This window comes from Callorhinus ursinus, unplaced genomic scaffold (genome assembly GCF_003265705.2).
Source record: "Callorhinus ursinus isolate GAN/ISIS: 27379988/994484 unplaced genomic scaffold, GSC_fseal_2.0 scaffold4, whole genome shotgun sequence".
Taxonomy (NCBI): Eukaryota; Metazoa; Chordata; class Mammalia; order Carnivora; family Otariidae; genus Callorhinus; species Callorhinus ursinus.
In genome coordinates, this window is record NW_027397066.1 from 101,615,374 (window position 1) to 101,638,437 (window position 23,064).

General features: G+C 38.7%; 2 protein-coding genes across 2 annotated transcripts; one reads left to right on the forward strand and one right to left on the reverse strand.

Moving 5' to 3' along the window:
• Positions 1-935: 935 nt before the first annotated feature.
• LOC112826039 (centrin-4) lies at positions 936-5,992 on the reverse strand. The gene is made up of 5 exons (XM_025874136.2): positions 5,856-5,992; positions 4,295-4,441; positions 3,772-3,900; positions 2,820-2,957; positions 936-2,665 (listed from the first exon to the last, which is right to left on the reverse strand). The coding sequence occupies exons 1-5, from the start codon at positions 5,856-5,858 to the stop codon at positions 2,576-2,578; spliced, it is 507 nt and encodes a 168-aa protein (XP_025729921.2). The 5' UTR covers positions 5,859-5,992; the 3' UTR covers positions 936-2,575.
• Positions 5,993-6,156: 164 nt separating this feature from the next.
• BBS12 (Bardet-Biedl syndrome 12) lies at positions 6,157-22,835 on the forward strand. The gene is made up of 3 exons (XM_025874132.2): positions 6,157-6,314; positions 15,969-16,029; positions 16,442-22,835. The coding sequence occupies exon 3, from the start codon at positions 16,452-16,454 to the stop codon at positions 18,588-18,590; it is 2,139 nt and encodes a 712-aa protein (XP_025729917.2). The 5' UTR covers positions 6,157-6,314; positions 15,969-16,029; positions 16,442-16,451; the 3' UTR covers positions 18,591-22,835.
• The last annotated feature ends 229 nt before the right edge of the window (positions 22,836-23,064 follow it).

Sequence of the window (23,064 nt, forward strand, 5' to 3'; positions counted from 1 at the left end):
CAGTGTCAGGTTGGGGTCATGTTTTCTTTTATTCTTCTTGGATATCCTATTGACTTGGAACAATTTATTATAATGTTCCACTACTCTGCAGTTACCTGTATCCTAAATCAATGGCCATATACATATGAGTCTGTTTCAGGACTTTCTGTTCTATTCCATTGGTCCATTAGTCTATCCTAATTAACACCACACTATTCTAATTACTATGACCGTACAATAAATCTTGATAGTCAGGCACGCTAGCCTCTCACCTTTTTCTTTGAGTCTTTATTGGTCCCTTAAATTTCCATATAAATTTTAGGCTTGTCAAGTTTCACATAGGCTAGGATTTTGATTGCACTATAAGCTATAGATCAATAAAGGGAGAATTGACATCTGTATAATATTGAGTTTTCCAATCCATGAACATAATATTCCTCCATTTATTTAGGTCTTCTTCAGTACACTTCTATAGTTTTTGAGGTTGAAGATCTGTGTATCTTCATTAGATTCAGTGATGAGATTTTTATATTTTAATACTATTAATAGTCTCTTAAATTTCATTTTCTAATTACTCATACCTGGTTTGTAAAAATAGAATTGTGCTTATATTTGTATTTGCATAACAACTTTGCATCCAGCAATCTCCAAATTCTTTGGGATATTCTATGTATATACTGTCATCTGCAAATAGAATTTTATTCCTTCCTATTTCTTCCTTTCTGATCTCTTTTTTTCTGTTTCTTGCCTTAATGTACTAGCTAGCACTTCTGTACAATGTTGAACAGAGGTAGTGATAAAGGACATTCTGTCCTGGGGAGAACTGGGGATTGAATGAGAAGGAACTCTTTGAACTTGTTCATGTATATTTAGAACTCTTTGAACTTGTTCATGTGTATTTTTAAGTATGCTACCCACTTAAAAATATAAATCATTTAACAACTTAAAGGCCATAATTTTCACATATGAAGCATGTTTAATAGTTATGTCTTAGCCTAGAAGGAAATGCTGCATAATTAGGAATTAAAGATACTGTGAAACACTTAATGAGCATAAGCATATATACCATTGTAGTTTCAATTGAATAAACCTCTCATGTTGACAAAACCTTGAGTCTTCATTTCAGTTGAGCTAAAAATGAACTAGGTGGGGCAATTAAAGTTACATTTTCTATAATCCTTTCTTGCTCCAAAGACAATTATTTAGATTTAGGAAGAGTTTGTATCCAGCAAGTGGCATCTGTTGCCTATTATCAGGAGCAGAAACCTGAGAGCTTCTGCCAGTGCATCTTGGTATCAGTTTAATTGCCAAGGAAAACACAATGCAGTCAACTACTGGGTGGAAAAATGCTTCATTCATATAGAGAAAAGACAGAGCAGTATCAGTTTCAGTAGTGAATGTCAGTTTCCCATGGCCAGCAGGTCCCTCCCAGAAGCCAATAGAGGGCAACTGGCCTGTAAACAGCCATCTTGTTGTGCTGCAAAAGGACCCCACCCTCTCTGAAGGGGACATCCCCTTTCCAAAGTGGGGTTTCCAAAGATACACACACAGGCACCATATTATACACATGGTTAAGCAGAAAAAGGTACATATGGAGTCTGAAATGGAAAGATATTCACAGACAATTCCAGCATAAGCTATAGAGACTCTCTCTTGGTAAAGAAGTGTTCTAGGCCCAAGGCCCAGTCTTGTGTGACCCAGTGGGAGATCAAAAGACTGTATCTTGAGACTGCCTTTCCCAACAGTTTGGCTCTTTCATAAAAACAAAACAAAACAAAGTTAAATTACAAGAGTCGTAATATTAAATGAGTTAGAAAATATACACATAAATTATCCTGAGATTTTTTATCCATAAAGAAGCTGCATAGTGAAGCATAAGGATACAAGATTTAGAATCTATGTTTTATTTATTATCTATGAACAATTGAGCAATTTTTAAGTTCTCTGAACTTTAGTTTCCTCATATGTAGTAAAATGGAGCTAATACTACCAGCTTCCCCAAATTGTACCATTGAGATAACATATGTAAAATCCCTAGCACCTCCCTTGCAGAGGTATTAAAAACTCACTTGCAGGGTCAAACTTACAGGAAAGTCTAGGTAGTACAAATACTGCTTTGCATTTCTTTATAAGAGGAAAACTAGCAAATAATGCAGTTGCTAGGAAATTTTATTTAATACTTTACATATCTGAGTAACTGATTAAAAAGCAAATATTTATCAGTTTTAAAGAGTTGCACAAAAAGAAAATAATAGGGAAACTAATTGCTTTTTTGCCAAATTCATTTGGATGTGGGGTCAATTTCATTAAACTTAAAAAAATTCTAAGTCTTCAGACCCTGGAGCTTTAAAAGTAGCAGTTGGAATTAATACTGGTTTGGGATCCATGGTTCACAGAAATCGTTACATTTCCTTTGTTTCTTGATGCTGCAGATTTAACAACATATTGGTAGAAACATGTAATCTCTCACATGGATTAAACATCAAGAGACCAATTTGTGCATATAAACTAAAAATTGAAAATACATTCAGATATGATGGAACTGTGTAGCAAATACAAAGTTGTTAACAACTTTCCAGAAGGAATAAAAAAAGTATTAATAAAGAGTGGTCTTTTTCATCATTCTCAAAAATTCTTCCTCATTTATTTCTCCATCCCTGTCACAATCAGCTTCATCAAGCATTTCCTGTAAAACAAAATATAAATATGATATGTGAAATCATTAAAAATGAATGATATAAATGAATATTCAAATACACAAATTTTATTTTGAATGTATTTGACCAACTAAATTAAGATTTATATACATGTAAATTATAATTATAAAAATAAAAAATTACCTGAAGCTCATCATCTGTTAAATTTTCCCCCAGTTCTTTAGCAACCCTCTTGATATTGTTTAGTGTTATGCTTCCAGTATCATCATCATCAAATAATTTGAAAGCCTTCAATATTTCTTCTTTTTCATCTTTTTCACTCTTTAAAAACAGAAGCAATTAAATGTCATTAATCTTTCATTTATTCTATCAAATTGGACTTATGGGCTGTTTGAGGTCTAGAGTAGCAATGTACCAGATAGCTGAGTTCTGACTTTACTGCTATAACTTTTTTTTATTATTATGTTATGTTAATCACCATACATTACATCATTAGTTTTTGATGTAGTGTTCCACGATTCATTGTTTGCGTATAACACCCAGTGCTCCATGCAGAATGTGCCCTCTTTTAATACCCATCACCAGGCCAACCCATCCCCTACCCTCCTCCCCTCTAGAAACCTCACTGCTATAACTTTTAACAATTATTCCAAATGCACTCACATTTGCTCTCAAGGTATCTTAAATTCAGGCTTTGTTAAAGTGGAAGAGGCAAGGGTGATAAAGAGAGTGTATCTCTTATTAACACCAGTAACTGATAACCATTATGAAAAATGTAAGCTCTAAATTCTGAGAACAGGGAGGTTGTCTCATCCAATGCTCTCTAGAATAGTGCCTGGCAAAAATGGGCACTCAGGAGATGTTTGTTGAATTCAAGGCTTCAAAATTCTGACCCTATTCTCTCTATCCAGCCATATATCCTTATTATTTCCTAACAACCTTCTTCACACTGGACAGTCTTCATCACTATCCTGAAAACATCTTTAATCTTGCTATTCCTATCTACCTAAATCCTACCCATCTTTAAAGACCTAGTTCCAATTCTTCCTCTATGAAACCTCTGATTGTTCCAGCCAAAAAAAAATGTAGAAGGCTATTGCTTGTATTTCTTTGAAAAACAAAATCACTACTATACCATTTTTACACTCATTATGGCAAAAAAATCTTCAAAAGTAATGGTGCCAATTCCTTCTTTGTTGATTTCAGCTATCATTTTTTTAATTTCTTCTTTCTTTGGTTCAAATCCTAAGGCTTGCATTGCAATCTGAAATAGGAAGCAAATAAATTATAATACGTCACATTCTCATTCCTAGGTTTTAAAAGACCTGTTAATGACTAGATTTTCTCTTTTTCACAATGGACAAGGCATAAACCTAGAAAGTCAAGTCAGGAGGCTTAGGTTCCAGTCCTACTATGCCACAGGATATGTCATTGTCACGTGCTGGGTTTTGTTGTACTCATTCATAAAACAAGAATAAAATGCCTAACAAGATACTATTTTGTTAGTACGAGGCAGGTATATATATTGAAGGTGTAGGTGTCCCCACTGACGAGTTTTTATATCAAGCTTTTAAGACGGCTGCTGTTAAAGACTGGAAGATTGTCACAAATAAATGATGGTTTTTAAAATGTCTTAGAATTAGAAGTAATTTCAAAACCTTCAGTTCTTTCACATCTATGGTTCCAGACCCATCAACATCAAATAAATCAAAGGCCTCTTTAATTTCTTGCTTTTGGGTTTCATTCAGTTCAAGTTTTGCTGCTCTTTTCTTCCCTTGGTCTGAACCTGTGCAGTAGTTGGATGCCTGTAATAAATACACATGTGCATGAAAAACTATGTAACTGGAAAACTTACCAGCACCAGAATCATTGATGATAAAGATAATAAATATGCATATTCAAGAACCTATTCCCTACTATATAATGACTATCAGCAATTTCCCTTTTCCCTTTGCTAATATTTATGCTTTTAGTTATTAATATCTTGGTGGAAAGCCTGGTTCTTTCTACCACTTAAATTTTTCTTGCAAACTAGTGCTTTTTTTTCTTAAGATTTTATGTATTTATTCGAGAGAACGAGAGAGTGAGAGAGAGCACGAGAGGGGGTAGGGTCAGAGGGAGAAGCAGACTCCCCGCTGTGCAGGGAGCCTGATGTGGGACTCCATCTGGGACCCCCGGATCATGACCTGAGCCGAAGGCACATGCTTAATCAACTGAGCCACCCAGGCGCCCAAACTAGTGCTTTTTGAGAGAGAGAAGAGGCAAAGGCATGCATGCTCCAACAGTAGATGTTATGTCCAAGTACGAGTACGAGCCTTACTTGGTATATCTAAAAAGTAGTGTCTAAGGCACACTTTTCATCTAGGCCTATCTGTCTCATAACAAAATTTGTTTATTTTGTGGGATATGCTTGCTTGAAACATAATACCCTAGCCCACCTATTTTAGCGTACTTTTCTATGTTGCAGAAGCTGAGAGATGAAAACTACATTTTCCAGGTGAAAAACTACTCCAGGGATCGGAGTAAAAGTAAAAGTTGGGCCAATTATCAGTATCCAGGTAGGGTGGAGGTCATCTTCCTGCTATGTGCCATTTTCCCGCTAACAAGCAAGGTCACAGAGTTACTCCTGGGGTTTTTCTGCAGCCTCATTTCACTATCTTGTCTCCAGCTTCGGGTTAAGAAGAAGTGGCAGCAGAGATGGCAACTGGACATCACGGTCCTGTGCGCCTCGCCTCCGGTTTCACGTGGGTTTCACGTGGCGGCGGCGGCTTCTTGGTCCCTGGACGGCAGATACACAGGTGTGTAGTTCCAGCCTTCAGAACCTTCACCTCCCCAAACGTGGCGGAGTGAGGAACTACCCTGGCCACTTTTTCAGAGTTCAGGACCTCTTTCCTAGAGGACCCTCCAACAGTTTCTAAGCCTCTTATTCTCCGTATTCAATTCCTTTCTGGCTAACCAGTGGTTTCTGTTTCCATCACGGAACCTATCGCGGTTGGCGGCGACGACGAGGAACGAATGAACTGGAGGCCCGCTCTTGCGTCCCTAGAGCCACGGGCAACGTGCTTCTAGTTGGCCACGAGAGGAGGGGTTACTAAATGACACTCGAGGATCAGGGGGTGAATAATACATTTCATAAGCCAAAAAAAATTCCTTCCTTGCTCCGGGTTGAAATTTCAGCCCTAGCCCCGGCCCAGCAAGGGGTTACGGCTTGGCACTCACCATGTCACCAACCGGTGCCCTCAGCTGGGACCTCCGGGTCTCAGGCGCCAGCCGCGCAGCCCAACTGCAGTCTACACAGTTCAGAAACCGTTGCTAAGGCAGCTCTAGCCACTCTCAGGCAGCCCCGCCCACCCAGGCTTGCCTACTGATTGACGGTTATTCTACCCAATGGTAAGAAAAAAGAAGGCGCTTGAAGCCCGCCCTCTCTCTCTACTCTCTACCAATAGAATAACGCTCTGCCTTTCCTAGCCGACCGTTAAGCAGGACTTTCCCTCTGGTATCTTAGCGACCAGACCCACCTGGGCAGCCCGCTTGCTCCGCTTCGCACATGCGCAAAATGCGGGCGGAGAAGGGGGCGTCTTTGTCCCGGGGCTTTGGTGTCCCAGTGCTAGCCCTAACGTCGTCTGAGGTGGGAAGCTGGGATCTGAAGCCTCGCGTGAAGATGGAGAAAAGAATGAGGTTAGTAACGAGGTGCTTCCACCGACTGCTTAGTCTTTAGTGCAGACGCGGAGAGCCTTTATTTGCTTTTTTGACCTCTTCGTGCCCCGGGAAAGGATGAGAATCCAGGGCCTGGCGGGCCGGGTAAATTGGTCCAGTTTTGGTTTACCGTCCGGCGGGGATTAACAGAGGTGGGAGGGGACTGACCTTTCCAGGGCCGCTAGATATTTCTCAGCCTCCACAGTGCCTGAGGCTTGGCCTTTAGCTTTTCCCTTTTACCTGGTTCAGAGGGATTCTGGCGCGGTAGCCGAATGGCTGGAAGGAAGTAGGTATGGGGGCAGGATGGGTGTTGGGATGCACCAAGCCTCACTGCATAGGAGCTTTTACCAATGTTGTATGTATTTGCCGGGTAGGACTTTGGCTCCAACCATAATCACGATCAGACACCTATCCCTCCTCCCCCACCCCACTCTCTCACCCTCAGCCATTCTTGTGGTTGAATCCCAAGATGTGGCCGGCTTTCCAGCCATATCCAGCATAGATCCACAGTCATGAGTCAGACATAGGTAGCCTGATAATCCAATTGACTCAGTCATTGCCGAGATGTAGAAGCCCATAACTACTGTAAATCAAAGCAAATTCCTGTCCAGAGGGCCAGACTTGTTGGGTTGCCCAGTCGTGAATCTGGTCAGGGACCAGCAAAAGGGTGGGAGAGAATGAGGTGGACTGACTTCCTGGTAGAAATGAAGAGGTGATAGTCCTTTAAAACTTCTAACCCTAATTCCTCACACATCAGGACTCTTTATGCCTCCTGCAGTACCTTCTGCCGAGTAAGTCCTTTATTTCCCAAAAATCATACTGGATTCTCCAGTAGTGGATTCATGAGGAACATTAACTTTTGCCTAGTATTTTTTTCCCCCTTTATCCCACTTATCTCCTTGAAGGCAGGGCAAGAAAAATGTGCAAAGTACATTCTTGAAGCAGTCTCCCAAATCAGTGTTCATACTGTAGTATGTAAAGCATGGCACATTTTCCAAAACCATCATCCTGTCTGGTTCACATTATATCCCAGTCAGACACCCAAGCTTTGTAATCATAGATAAAGAACACATTAGGATTCTGGAAAATGGGTAAGTTATTCTAATATTAGAAGTGATTTTTCCATATAAAGTTGTCCCAGTGGAAATTAAAATTATGCAAGTTCAAGATATTTTGTGAATTAAGTAAAATGTTCATTCACTTAATTATAATACAGTAGACCCTTAAACAACAAGGATTTGAACTGTGTGGGCCTACTTATACATGGATTTTTTTTTTTTTTGGAGGTTTGCCACAATTTGAAAAAACTCCCTGTTGAACCCTGTAGCCTAGATGTACTGAAAAAATTTTTTATTAAAGGTATTATTGTAAGAATACAGCATATAATACATGTAACATATAAAATATGTGTTAATTGACTGTTTTTGTTATCGGTAAGGCTTCCAAACAACAGTAGGCTATTAGTAGTTAAGTTTTGGGGGAGTCAAGAGTTAATATTTGGATTTTCAGTTGTGCAGTGGTGCTTGTCCTTAGCCCCAGGTGTTTAAGGGTTAATTGTATTTTGATTTTTCAGGCCATTAACCTCACCAGGAAGTTTGCCCTTGATGAGTTTCAAGGACATTTACTTCATCTTTACTACTAATGTTAAGGGGATTTCTGAGACCCAGAAATGAATAGTGATCAAATATATAGAACCGAATTCTAACCTAGATCAGTTTTGATCTTATGGCAATTAAAAGGCTGAGTAATATGTTAACCTGCTTTTATATCACTTTATGATTTAGGTTCTTATATTTGGGAAATTAACTTCTAGTAAAAATGATTTTTTTATTATAGGCTCAGATTGCGATTTCTAGGTCTTGGGTCTAGGAAGTACTTAGTCTTGAAAAATAGCTGTGACTAATCCAGTTGTATTGTAAAACATTAGTAGTAGTAATAATTAGTCTAGGAAAATATTAAATCCATTGGTACTCTTAATTCTACTAAATTTACTTAACACTTTCCACATGTCCTATACTGTGCCAACTATTGGGTGAGTTTGAAAGGAGCTGAGTGTAGAGGATAAAGATGAATAAAAGTAAGGAACCCACAGGTTAGTGGGGGAGAAAGGACAGACATAAATACAGAGTTTTAAATTCAGGGTGCTAAGTGCTTTAGTAGATGTGTGTAGAAAGTGCTTGAGTACAGGAAGGAGGCACTACTTCTTACTGGGGCATTGAAGAAGGTTGTATCAAAAATGTAGAGCCCTGCATCAGGCTCCCTGCTCAGCAGGAAGTCTGCTTCTCCCTCTTCCTCTGCTCCTCCCCCCACTCATGCACGCTCTCTCTCTCTCACTCTCTCTCAAATAAATAAATAAAATTTTTTAAAAATGTGGTATTTGCCTTGGGTCATGAAAGATAATATAGCACTTGCCAAGGTGAAGAAAGGGTAGGATATTCAAATCTGAATATAGCATGTGTGAAAATGAAAATAAATGTATGTTCTAGTGTGGCAAGATCATAGGGTTATAAGGAAAGGTGGAAAATGAGTCATAAATTACATTGAGGTCCAATTATGGGACACCTTTGTCAAACTAAGGAGTAAAGATTTTTATTTGCTAAGATAGATAGATGTTTTTAGGCAATGGACTGCTTTGATTAGGTTTGTGCTTTGCAAAGATAATTCTGACAACCATGTGAAGGAGGAACCATTTTGGAAGCAGTTAAAGGATCTCAACTAAGGTAGTGCCAAATAGGAAGCACGTCAACACTAAAGGTGATTGAAACTTAAATTTTGGTGGAGTAATACTGACAGCAATCTGTTTAATCTTGTCAGTTTTGTACTTAACTTTTAAGTTAGCAAATAAGGGGAAAACCATTCATTCATTTGTTCATGAAACATTTATTGAGTGTCAGCAGCATGTCAGACAATATTCTTGGTATGTGGGATACCTCAGTCCTCCTGGGAATTACATTCCAACAGAGGGAGATGGTCAATAAATAATAAATAGATATGTAAACTGTGTACTACTTTATAAGGTGGTAAGTTTTATGGAAAAGAGGACTTAGAGCAGTTAAAGGGAATCCAAGTGTAGAGGAAAAAGAGGAGTTTGTTGTGTTATATAGGGTGCTCAAGGAAGGCCTCACTGAAAAGGGTAAATGTGAGTAAATATTTAGAGGTGGTAAGGCAATAGATTTCTCAGGGATGAACATCCCAGAGGGAATAACTAGAACAGAAACTCTTAAGTTAGGGAGCGTGACTTGGAGATTGCTCGAGGGATAGCGTAGTAGAAAACAAAGAAGAGTAAGAGGGAGGAGTGCAGATTATTAAGGCTTTAGTAAGACCTTGATTTTCATTCCTAGTGAAATGAGAAGGCATAGCAAAACTTTGAGCAGAAGACTGAAAGGATCTGGGTGGATTTTTTAAAGGGGCTCCTGTGTCAGACAAAGGAGTAAAGACCTTTATGTTCCAAGTTGAAGGTTTTTAAGTAATGGAATATGATTTAGACTGCTATATTGGGTATAGACTGGAGATACGCAAACTGTTGATTTTGATAATGAAAAAAGCTAATCATACCTGTCAGAAAATATTAATATATTTTTAATTAATTTATTTATTTATTTTTGATGTAGTGTTCCATGATTCATTGTTTGCATATAACACCCAGTGCTCCACGCAGAATGTGCCCTCCTCTTTAATACCCATCACCAGGCTAACCCATCCCCCCAACCCCCTCCCCTCTAGAACCCTCAGTTTGTTTCTCAGAATCCATAGTCTCTCATGGTTCATCTCCCCCTCCGATTTCCCCCGCTTCATTTTTCCCTTCCTATCTTTTTTTTTTAACATATAATGTATTATTTGTTTCAGAGGTACAGTTCTGTGATTCATCAGTCTTACACAATTCACAGTGCTCACCATAGCACATACCCTCCCCAATGTCTGTCACCCAGCCACCCCATCCCTTCCTCCCCCCACCACTCCAGCAACCCTGTTTGTTTCCTGAGATTAAGAATTCCTCATATCAGTGAGATCATATGATACATGTCTTTCTCTGACTGACTTATTTCGCTCAGCATAATACCCTCCAGTTCCATCCATGTCGTTGCAAATGGCAGGATTTTTCTTTGATGGCTGCACAATATTCCATTGTATATATATATACCACATCTTCTTTGTCCATTCATGTGTTGATGGACATCTTGGCTCTTTCCATAGTTTGGCTATTGTGGACATTGCTGCTATAAAGATTGGGGTGCACGTACCCCTTTGGATCACCACATTTGTATCTTTGAGGTAAATACCCAGTAGTGCAATTGCTGGGTCATAGGGTAGCTCTATTTTCAACTTTTTGAAGAACCGCCCTACTGTTTTCCAGAGTGGTTGCACCAGCTTGCATTCCCACCAACAGTGTAGGAGGGTTCCCCTTTCTCTGCATCCTCGCCAACATCTGTCCTTTCCTGACTTGTTAATTTTAGCCATTCTGACTGGTGTGAGGTGGTATCTCATTGAAGTTTTGATTTGGATTTCCCTGATGCCGAGCGATGTTGAGCACTTTTTCATGTGTCTGTTGGCCATTTGGATGACTTCTTTGCAGAAATGTCTGTTCATGTCTTCTGCCCATTTCTTGATTGGATTATTTGTTCTTTGGGTTTTGAGTTTGATAAGTTCTTTATAGATTTTGGACACTAGCCCATTATCTGATATGTCATTTGCAAATATCTTCTCCCATTCTCTCAGTTTTCTTTTGGTTTTGTTGACTGTTTCCTTTGCGTTCAAAAGCTTTTTATCTTGATGAAGTCCCAATAGTTCACTTTTGCCCTTGCTTCCCTTGCCTTTGGAGATGTGTCTAGGGAGAAGTTGCTGCAGCTGAGGTCGAAGAGGTTGCTGCCTGTGTTCTCCTCTAGGATTTTGATGGACTCCTGCCTCACATTTAGGTCTTTCATCCATTTTGAGTCTATTTTTGTGTGTGGTGTAAGGAAATGGGCCAGTTTCATTCTACATGTGGCTGTCCAATTTTCCCAACACCATTTGTTGAAGAGACTGTCTTTTTTCCATTGGACATTCTTTCCTGCTTTGTCGAAGATTAGTTGACCATAGACTTGAGGGTCCATTTCTGGGCCCTCTATTCTGTTCCCTTGATCTATGTGTCTGCTTTTGTGCCAGTACCATACTGTCTTGATGATGACAGCTTTGTAATAGAGCTGGAAGTCCAGAATTGTGATGCCGCCAGCTTTGCTTTTCTTTTTCAACATTCCTGTGGCTATTCGGGCTCTTTTCTGGTTCCATACAAATTTTAGTATTATTTGTTCCATTTCTTTGAAAGAAGTGGATGGTATTTTGATAGGGATTGCATTCAATGTGTGGATTACTCTAGGTAGCATTGACATCTTCACAATCTTTGTTCTTCCAATCCATGAGCATGGAACATTTTTCCATTTCTTTGTGTCTTCCTCAATTTCTTTCATGAGTATTTTATGGTTTTCTGAGTAAAAACTGAGAGCTTTCCCTCTAAGGTCAGAAACAGGGCAGGGATGTCCACTATCACCACTGCTATTCAACATAGTACTAGAAGTCCTAAACACAGCAATCAGAAAACAAAAAGAAATAAACGGCATCCAAATCAGCAAAGAAGAAGTCAAACGCTCACTCTTTGCAGATGATATGTTGCTTTATGTGGAAAACCCAAAAGACTCCACCCCAAAACTGCTAGAACTCATACAAGAATTCAGTGAAATGGTAGGATATAAAATCAATGCACGGAAATCAGTTGTATTTATATACACCAACAACAAGACAGAAGAAAGAGAAATTAAGGAGTCGATCCCTGTTACAATTGTACCCAAAACCATAAGATACCTAGGAATAAATCTAACCAAAGAGGCAAAGAATCTGTACTCAGAAAATATTACTATTTTTAAAAACCTCAACTCCTGAAAAGTATTGCATGTCATGGTATTCTAAACCAAATGCCTTAAACAAGACTAGGCATATTAGGAAAAGAAGGATGCTTTTGATGTCACATTAAGCTGGCAAGTTAAAGTTGTTAGGGAACCCAATAATAAAACAGCTGTTTGTGGAAAACATTGGTGCTGATGTATTGCAGAACAAAAATCAGAGTGTGTCAATTCAATGCCAAGAAAAGTTATCAGAGATGTTTTTTTTGATCTTTGAAATTATTTATTTCACCATCCTCTTTGCTGTCTTTACCTTTTTATACTCAACTTTTTAGAAGATGAGGGATTTTTGTTTGAGTTTTTATTTTATGTTAGTTAACTAATGTCTCCAAAATAATTATTTAGGAGCTTTTCTAAACTTAGGAATGCTAAGACTTTTTTTTTTTTTAATTACTGCTGAAACTTGGAATAGAGTCTTCAAATGCTGAAATGGCATTTCTCTTGAATATTTATTTGTTTATTCATATTTTATTGAATATAGTTGACACAATATTATATTAGTTTCAGGTGTACAACATAGTGATTCGACAACTCTATATGTTATGCTATACTTATCACAAGTATAGCCACCATCTGTAACCATACAGTGCTCTTACAATACCATTGATGATATTCTTCATGCTGTACCTTTCATCCCTGTGACTTATTCCTTCCATAATTGGAAGCCTGTACCCCCCACTCCCTTTTGCCCCTTTTTGCCCATCCCCTACCCCCCTTCCCTCTAGCAACCACCAGTGTGTTCTGTGTATTTATGGGTCTGTTTCTGCCTTTTCTGTTTGTTTTGTTTTTTAGGTTTCACATATAAGTGAAATAATTGAATATTTTGAGATCAGTTTTATGTAACTTTTTGCTTGTAAATTTTGTTTTGTTTAAATAATTTCATGTCTTCTCTGGGAAAACTGTTTTCACATAAATACAGACTTTAAAAGTTTGAAATAGTCCATGACTTTTTCCTTTTGCTCTAAATTCTGTAGGACTTTCCCATTCATACGGTAATATGTTGTGATTTAAACATAGTATAAAGAGGAAACCATAAACAGAGACTCTGATGCTTGGGGGAAAAAGGGCATATCCATATCAAGGGTATGAACAGACTTGAAAGAAGGCAAGAAAGTTTGGAAGTGCAAAATGCAGTGGAAGATTCTACAGGAGAAAAGGTGAATCACTATCATGTTGGGTAGAGGGGCAGCCAGAAGGCAGTATTGTATGGTAGTTAATAGCATGGGTCTCTGGCATTAGACAAATCTGAATTTTAGTTCATAACCTATTACTTACTAGCTTTGAGGTTTGGTATGTTACTTATCTATTTTTCATTTTAATAGGTTAAGTGTAGTACCTACCTCATAATATTATGAGAACTATATTACATAATGCATGTAAAGTGCCTCATACTTAATGAGCTGTCAGAACACGTTAGAAATGAAAAAACAAACAAAAAGCCAGTCCTTTCAAGCTTGTCTTTTCAACGAATTATTCTGGAGTACCTGGATATCCAGGAGGAAACAAAATGACCCTTCCTCACACCATTTACAGAAAATCAGTTTAAGATGAATTATAAATATAAATGTTAAAGCTAAAACAAAAAGAGCTAAGTTGGAGGATTCATACTCCCTCACTTCAAAACCCATCACAAAGCTACAGTAATCAAAAAAGTGTGGTCCTTGGGCACCTGGGTGACTTAGTCGGTTAAGCATATGACTCTTGATTTTGGCTCAGGTCATGATGATCTCAGGGTCATGGGATGTGTTCCTGGCTTAAGGATGAACATATAGACCAATCAGATAGAATTGAGAGTCTAGAAATAAACCCAAAAATCTGTTGCCATTGATTTTTTACAAAGATGCCAAAACCAGTCAATTGGGAAAAGAATTGTCTTTCAACAAATGATGCTGGGACAATTTGACATCCAAATGCAAAAAAATGAAGTTGGACCCCTACTTCATCCCATATACAAAAATCAAATGTATCAGTGAACTTAATATAAGATATAAAACTATAAAACTCTTTGAAGAAAACACTGGGTCAAATCTTTATTACTTTGGATTTGGCAATAGATTCTTAGATATGATACCAAGAGCATGAGCAACAAAAGAAAAAATAGACAAATTCAACTTCATTAAGATGGGAAACTTTAATGCATCAAAATGATTATCAAAAATGGAAAATACAACCTACAGAAAGAGAAAATATTTGTAAATTGTATTTTGATAAGGTTCTTGTTTCCAGAATATGTAAAGAATTCTTACAATTCAACAACAAAAAGACAACCCAATTTTAAAATGGGCAAAAGATTTGAATAGATAATATACAAATAGCCAACCAGTACATGAAAAGATGCTTAACATCACTAGTCATTAGAGAAAGACAAAATCAAAACCAAAATGAAATATCACTTCACATCCATTAGGTTGTCTATGATTAAAAAAACATAAGATATGTATTGGTGCGCATACTGGGTTGAATAGTGTTCCCTCCAGAATTCATGTCCACCCAGAATCTCAGAATGTGATTTTATTTGGAAATAGGGTCTTTATAGAAGTAGCTAGTTAAGATAAGGTCATGCAAGATTAGGGTTGACCCTAAATACAATGAATGGTGTCCTTTTAAGAAAGCTATATGAAGGAAAAGCAGATACTGAGTTTTGTTACCAAAAGCCATGGACCTCCAGGAGCCAAGTAGAAGCTGGAAGAGCCTTCCCTAGAGCCTTCAGAAGAATCATGGCCCTGCAGATACCTTGATTTCAGACCTCTGGACTCCAGAACCATGAGAGAATAAAAATGTATTGTTTTGGGGTTTTTTTTTTTAAGGTTTTATTTATTTATTTGACAGAGAGAGACACAGCGAGAGAGGGAACACAAGCAGGGGGAATGGGAGAGGGAGAAGCAGGCTTCCTGCAGAGCAGGGAGCCCAATGCGGGGCTCGATCCCAGGACCCTGGGATCATGACCTGAGCCAAAGGCAGACGCTTAACGACTGAGCCACCCAGGCGCCCCTAAAAATGTATTGTTTTAAGCACCCAGTTTTTGGTAATTTGGTATAGCAGCCCTAGGAAATCAATACAACAAGGATGTGGAGAAAGTAAAACCCTCATATATTGCCGGTGGGAAAGTAAAATGATTTAGCTCTATGGAAGACAGTTTGGCAGTTCCTCAGAAAGTTAAACATAAAGTGACCATGTGACCACTCCTAGGTGTATACCCAAAAGAATTGAAAACAGATACTCAGATACTTGTACACAAATGTTCATAGTAGCACAATTCACAATAGATAAAAGGTAGAAACAACTGAAATGTCCATCAACAGATAAACAAGGTGATACATACATACAATGGAATATTACTCAGCCATAAAAAGGAATGAAGTACTGATACCTAATACTGTGTGGATGAACCTCAAAAACATTATGCTAAGTGAAAGAAGCCAGACACAAAAGGTCACATATTGTGTGATTCTATTTATATGAAATATCCAGAATAGGTAGGTCCATAGACATGAAAGACTAAAACCATAACGTTTTTAGAAGATTATCTCAGGGGCTAGGCAAAACTTTTAAAAATAGAACCCAGAAAGCAATAGCCTTTTATAAAAAGGAAAAAAAAAAAGATAAATGAACTAGGAAAGTAGATTGCCAAGCAACAATAAGGGCCACTTGAGGTTTGAAATGATGCCAGCATGGTTGTGTTTGTCTTTCTTTTTATTTTCAGCTGCGGCAAGGTAAGCATGGAGTAGAGAGTTGGATTTCATCAAGATTAGTGTCTTTGCAAGGTGAGTAGGATGAACCTGAAGAGGGATAAGGATTTTGAGGATATGTGTGCAAGGGAGTGAATGTAATAATTGACAGATAGGAATTTAAACTGGGTAAGAAGAGAATTGATAATATGGGGAAGCGGGTGAAGGACAGCGAAAACATGGTAGGATCAAATAATTGTAAACACTACCAGAATCACTGCCTGCGTGATCCACTTCCCCTACTGGATGAAGTGTTCCTTCTCCACATGACCATACCTTTATCGAAATATCATTATAGTACTGTTATCATTGCACTGACCATATTTAGTGGAAACTATATATACCAGAAACTCCTCAAAGGCAGGGACTATATCTGATTTTTCTTTTATGAGCAATTATAACCATGAGTTACACTGAATAAATTTCCAAGTGTTTATTTTATTTGCAGATGATGATTCATGGTGATGGCTTGCAGGGTCATAAATAAAAGAAGGCACATGGGACTTCAACAACTTTCATCATTTGCAGGAACAGGAAGAACTTTCCTAGGCCCATTAAAATCATCTAAATTTATTATAGATGCAGAGTGTCATGAAAGTGTGTTAATCAGTTCAACAGTAAGGCTTCTCGAAAGTTTGGATTTAACCAGCGCAGTGGGACAACTTCTCAATGAAGCAGTTCAAGCACAAAATAACACATATAAAACTGGAACCAGTACTCTTCTGTTCCTCGTCGGTGCATGGAGCAGTGCTGCTGAAGAATGTCTCCATTTAGGTGTCCCCATTTCATTAATCGTGTCTGCAATGTCAGAAGGCTTGACCTCTTGCATTGAAGAGGTAGTTTCCCTTCAAGTACCTATCCACAATGTATTTGACCATATAGACAGCACAAAGACATTTTCTGGACTTGAAACATTTAGTGGCAGTTTGTGCCCTTTTCTACAAATCCCTTCAGATACTGGTTTACAGAAAGAGCATGATCTCAAAGATGTTGCCTCTCCATCACTGACCATTTACAATCTTTCTGGGATACCTGTTAAATCACCTAAACTCTTTAGACCTCAGGCTGAAGTTGAAGCAGATAAAAACACGTTACAAAATCCTCAAACTCTGAAAAACAGTCTGCTCACAGGCAACCATTATAGAAAGTCAATACTAATCCACAGTAGGCATTTTAATAGGACAGATAATAATCAGTGGATAAACAAACCAGATGGATTTCTAGAACAGCATGGTGCAGCTTCTCCCCATACTTACAGATGTAATGATTTGGTAGAGTTGGAGATGGGTTTAAGTCATGGAGATCACAACAGCATGAAATTGGTAGATGAAGCAGTACGGCTGCAGTATCAGAATGCAAGTATGCGGCAAGGCAGCTGTACGATGCCATTTAGGTTTGACGTTTCAAGACTCTTCACTTGCTGTTTACCAGGTGTACCTGAAACTTTCTCTTGTGTCTGCCCAGGATTTGTCACTGTAGTATCAATATCTAATTCTGCTCTGATTAGGGAATTACAGAATCAGCCTCTCCGGATTATTCTCATCGAGGGTGACCTCACAGAGTATTATCGCCACCTGGGATTTAACAAGGCTACAAATATTAACACAGTACTGGAAAGCATGAAGGTTCAAGACAGCTCAGAAGAACTGTGGACAAATTATGTATTACAGGTACTAATTAAGTTCCATGTGAACCTTGTCCTGGTACAAGGAAATGTGTCTGAACACTTAATTGAAAAGTGCATACACAATAAGCGGTTGGTACTTGGGGCAGTGAATAGCAGTGTGATGCAGGCTTTTGCAGAAGCTTCAGGAGCAGTACAGGTGACCTATATCACACAAGTGAATGAAAACTGTGTGGGCAGTGGGGTCTACGTGACCTTCTGGAGAAGTATTCCTTCGGATGTCATGGATAGAATCAACATAATCACAATCGTGATAAAAATAGAAGGAATTAATTTGGTTACAGTAGTGCTCACTAGCCCAGTCACTGCACAGATGCAATCCAAAGAAGATAGGTTCTGGACTTGTGCCTCTCGTCTGTATTATGCTCTAAAAGAGCAACAGGTCTTCCTTGGAGGTGGTGCAGTTGAATTTTTGTGTCTTAGCCATCTTCAAATTCTTGCAGAGCAATCACTGAGTAAAAGAAACCACATCTGTTCAGGATGGCTTCATAATACTTCCTCTTGGCTGGCCTCATCTCTGGCACTATACAGATCAACTGTGCTTAAATGCCTGGCAAATGGATGGCACAAATACCTTTCAACTCTCATATATAACACGGCCAATTGCTCATCAGAATTCGAAGCCAGCACATTCATTCAACAGCATCTACAAAATGCCACAGACTCTGGCTCTCCTTCATCTTACATCTTGAATGAATATAGTAAATTAAATAGTGGAATTTTTAATTCAGCCATTTCAAATAAACTGGAACAGATTCCAAGCATTTATGACGTTGTTATACCAAAGATTGAGGCATGGCGCCGAGCTTTGGATTTAGTACTATTAGTACTTCAGACAGACAGTGAAATTATTACTGGACTTGGGCACACACGTTTAAATTCACAGGAAGCAGAGGACTTTTTATTTTTGTAGTGTTATTGGCTAAGTCTTTGGAAAATAATACTTTGTTATATATCATGCTAATAATAAATTTCCTAGTAGCCAAGTCGTAGTGCCTAAAATGCCAGCCATTAAAGATTATTGATGTCTGTCAGTAATTGCAGGGTCTGAGATTTCACCCAACTTACAAGCTAACAGGTTAGCCTGTTAACTATTTCGTGGTATGCTACAGGATACATGAGACACTTGGACAGAGACAAAGCACTTTTATTATTCACAGCAAAAGTGGTAGCCAGAGCTTCCTGTTGGTTTGTATCGGTTCCCATTTCTCTGAGCCCCATAAGAGCAACATAAAAGGCCAGTGATGGAAGCCTGCACATACAGTGGGTTGCGTTACAGAAAAGAACACTGAGCTTGGGACATTGACTGCTTTTATAGTTGCAACTTGCAGTTGCAAGGGGGTAGTTGCTACCTCATGCCTCAAGGTTGCTTAGTGTAAACGCAAGCCTAAGACATGGACTGGGTAAAGATAGGTCAGGTCCTTGCATTCAAGGCACACCCAGAAAGTACGCAGTGTCATTCAGAGCCCATAATGGATAGCCTCTTCCATTTACTCACTTCTTAACCTGACATGTTCTTGGCCAAACTTGAATTTTCATGGAAGAATGCCACTCTGTTTACTAGTCTGATTAATCTGATAAACAGGTTGTTTCGTCAATACCAGATCTATTCAGTTGGTTTCATATAGCAGTTAATTAAGGCTACTGTCAACAGACTCTGAGCAGCAGGATGAAACCAGTCTGCAGTATTGACCTCAGTCATGTCCCCTTGGGTCTTGAATTTAGTCAATTTTAAATTCCAACGGGGTCTTTTTATTAGGCTGAATGTATTGTAAGACCAATGTATCATATATTATGACCCTCACAAGGGAGCTCTGACTGAGTTGCTGATCTTCGGTGTCGATGACAAAATGACAGGAGGCAATAGGTGGGCCAAAAACAAATCCCCCTCCCTGATGGAGAGGCCTACTATGGCCCATTTTTCCCACATACAAGCACATAACCCCAACAAGGGCACGGTCACTCTACTTCAGGATTTGTTGTGAAACCTGATTTGAATCACCATTATATAGATTTGATTAAGTCACATAGGTAGTGCCACCCAGTAGTTGCAGCCTCAGTTGCCATAATGGCAAAATCCAAGGCTACTCAAACATTTAAGAGAAGCATAAGATCAGTTAGATTGAAACAAGGTTGTCCTGGTTTCTGTGTTTGTACATTTTCACATCTTGCAGCTGCCATCGATGGCATTATGAACTGCCTCCAATACTGAATAAGTCTTAATAAGGAGAAAACATTTGTTTGTTTGACTCCCAGGGGGATTAAGTGCTATGACTCTGTCTAAACAATGCTGAGAAATGGCTTGGCAAACAGAGTTGTGGATTTTGTTTGGGTTTAGCAGCCGCTTTTACTGGTGGAGGTTGTTAATGGCCACAGTCAAAACCATTGAGACAAGCTTCTAACTTGACGACCAGAACATCATCTATATAGTGAACATTTGGGATATCAGAGCATAGAGGCGCTCACACTAAATCCCAACTCGCCAATAGGTTAGGATGGGTTAGGGCATGGTGGTAGATGGCAGGAAGTTTGTCTCATTTCTCTATATAGAGCAGCAATACCCTGGATGGGAGGATCTCCTCTGGCACTCTATGAGCATTTACAATATAAGCATATAACACCTCAATACCAATTACGTATTTTCATAATTCGTTCTAATCCCATCAATTGAATTCAGTCACTTTATCCCCTGTATGGGAATATGGCAAGTTTAACATTGGCACATTAGGAGCTTTAACTGTGGTGAGGAGATTGTTAGCTCCCTGGTTGGGAGCTCCAGAAGGGAGCAAGGGGTAAAGGTTGCATCCAAGGAGCCTCTTTTTTTCTTTTTTTGGCCCCTTGCTTCAGTGTTGGTACCAGCTTCTTTCCTGTGCACTTCCCAGTATCTGGGGAACCCCCACACTCTGTGGATCTTTCTTTTTGCCCTCCATATAACTAACCTTGCACCTCCTCCGTGTCCTGCAGCCTTTGGTACCTTTGACCACCCTGTGCCCGATACCAGCTTCCCCTATGGGACTGGGTAGAATGGTGACGAGCACCTGTATCTAACAGCTGTAAAAGTTTGAGTCACTTTCTTCCCCCATGTATTCCCATCATACTTGGCTTTCTCCTTAAAGCAACTGAGGTCAGGGTAGAGGGTGAAGGAGTTACCAAGAAGTGTAAAGGGAAAGAATGGCTCCAATATTGCGTTTACTTTTGTTTTTGATCAGCTGTCCAACTTGTACTCAACAAACTTGCAATTTTATTTCCTCCTTGCTGGTAGCATTTGTTTTAGCTTTGAGGACCCCTTCACTTAGCAGGAATAGCCACACTTCTTGGCTAGAGCCCTGGGGCATGCTGCCTTGTTATCATATTAATATTGCTCTTCCCACCCTGAGGTGAGTGAGCAACAACCAATACACCATTTGGGTGGCTTGTTTTAATCCTACTTCTCACTGCTTAGCCTCCAAACATAAATTAACAGGCAGGACAGTGGGAGACTCATTCCCCTCCCCCTTTCCCACTACTTAATATTTACTGTTGGATCCCAGGGAGTCTTATATCTCTTAACCCAGAGCAGTGGGGCCCTCATCTTTTTCAGAAACCATGGCTCTCTCAGCCAAAGCAGTAAAGAACTGTGTAGGGTCTGAGATTTTGCCCTGTTTATAAGCTATCAGTTAAAATATAATGGGATACAGCCAGAAAACAATCCTGGATCAGAAATGACTTTACAGTAGCCAGAGCTTTGTGTTGGCTTATTTTGGTCCTCTGTCCTTTCAAGTCCCACAGAGGTGACAAAGGGCCCATGATGAATGCATGCACAAGAGGTGGTGTTACGGGAGAGGAGTGCATAACTTGGGCAAATCACAACTTTTACAGTAAGCAGAAGTAAGCCTGTTCTTGGTCTGGAGTGAGATGTTACATCATCATTCAGGGTTACTCGCTAGAAACACATCCCTGAGAAATGGCCTGGAAAAAGAGTGCTCAAACCCAGCAAGAATATGCTGAGAGTCCATAGCATTCTGTGTATCCCAACAAAGTCTTGCTCTTTTGCCACTTAGCCAATAAATGAACATCTTAAGAATGGAATTATGTGTGGAGTTGAATATTAGAAAAGCTCTGGGGAAATAACAGTAGTAATTAAGTTATTGATTACCTACCATGTCCCAGGCACTATTCTAAATTCTTCATATATTGTATTAATGTTCTAGGGTTGCCATAACAAAATACCACGTATTAGGGGGCTTAAACAACAGAAATTTATTTTCTCACAATTCCGGGGGCTAGAATTTGAGATCAAGGTGTTGGCAGAGTCGGTTTCTTCTGAGGCCTCTTTCCTTCACTTGTAGATGGATATCTTCTCCCTGTGTCTCACAATGTCTTCCCTCTGTATCTGTCTGTGTCCTAATTTCCTCTTCTTGTAAGGACATTAAGTCATACTGGGTGAGGCCTTCCCTAATGACCTCATTTTAACTTAATTAACTCTTTAAAGAGCCTGTCTCTAGTACAGTCACATTCTGAGGTATTGGGGATTAGGACTTCAACATATGAATGGGGGGGACACAATTCACATATATTCACATATATATTCACATATATTATCTCAATCTTTGAAACATTTATTTTCTCCATTGTATGATGAGGAAATGAGTTTAGGAAGGTTAAGAAACTAGCCCAAAGTCTTAAAGCTAGTAGGTAGAAGAGCTGGAGTTTACGATTTTATCTGGCTCCAAAGTATATTTCTAAGTATTAACTGTGAAAGGAAGCTTTTTCTGTAAAGTAACAACAACAAAAGAATGTCTAGTTTATTTATAAGGATAATTTAAATGTACCAGAAAATATGACTTGGTTATATTCTACTCAGGTAAAAGTATTAACTTTTGGTTTAGTGGTTGTCTTAAATGTGGTCACCTGAAAACCTTATTCCAGTTATATACACCATCTTTGTTCTAAGTTAGAATAACAACAACATTAAATGTTGAATTGTTTTTTAAAATAAGTGTATTTTACTTGTTTAGGTATTGATACTTTTACTCTCCTGTGTACTATTAACACTTAGTTTTTGTTAAAATAATACGAAGATTATGAGCACTACTAATATTAATGTAGATGCTTATTTATATAATAGATTTTTTGTGAAGTTGGTATTTGCATGTATTGGTACTATTAAATATTTAGTAAAATCTTGTTATAAATACTTTCCTTTGACACTAGAAGTCTCATTTTAATACACATTGTGTAAGTTCATTTTGTTTTCAGATTGTAAAAAACTTTGTACTGTTATGTGGTTTATCAGCTATTTTTCTAATTCTTACCAGGGATACCTTTAAGTTTTAATTACTCAAGGAACTGTTCTTCCTTGCAGAGGGCAGTCCCTCACATAAACTTGATTCATTTAAGTAAGTGGG

Excerpts from the sequence above, each read along its gene's own strand:
- LOC112826039 (XM_025874136.2), bottom strand. Across the intron at positions 3,901-4,294 it reads TAGATGTGAAAGAACTGAAG|ATTGCAATGCAAGCCTTAGG; the intron begins GTTTTGAAATTA and ends TTCCTATTTCAG. Across the intron at positions 2,666-2,819 it reads TAACAGATGATGAGCTTCAG|GAAATGCTTGATGAAGCTGA; the intron begins GTAATTTTTTAT and ends TTTGTTTTACAG.
- BBS12 (XM_025874132.2), top strand. The coding sequence starts at position 16,452 with ATGGTGATGGCTTGCAGGGTCATAAATAAAAGAAGGCACATGGGACTT.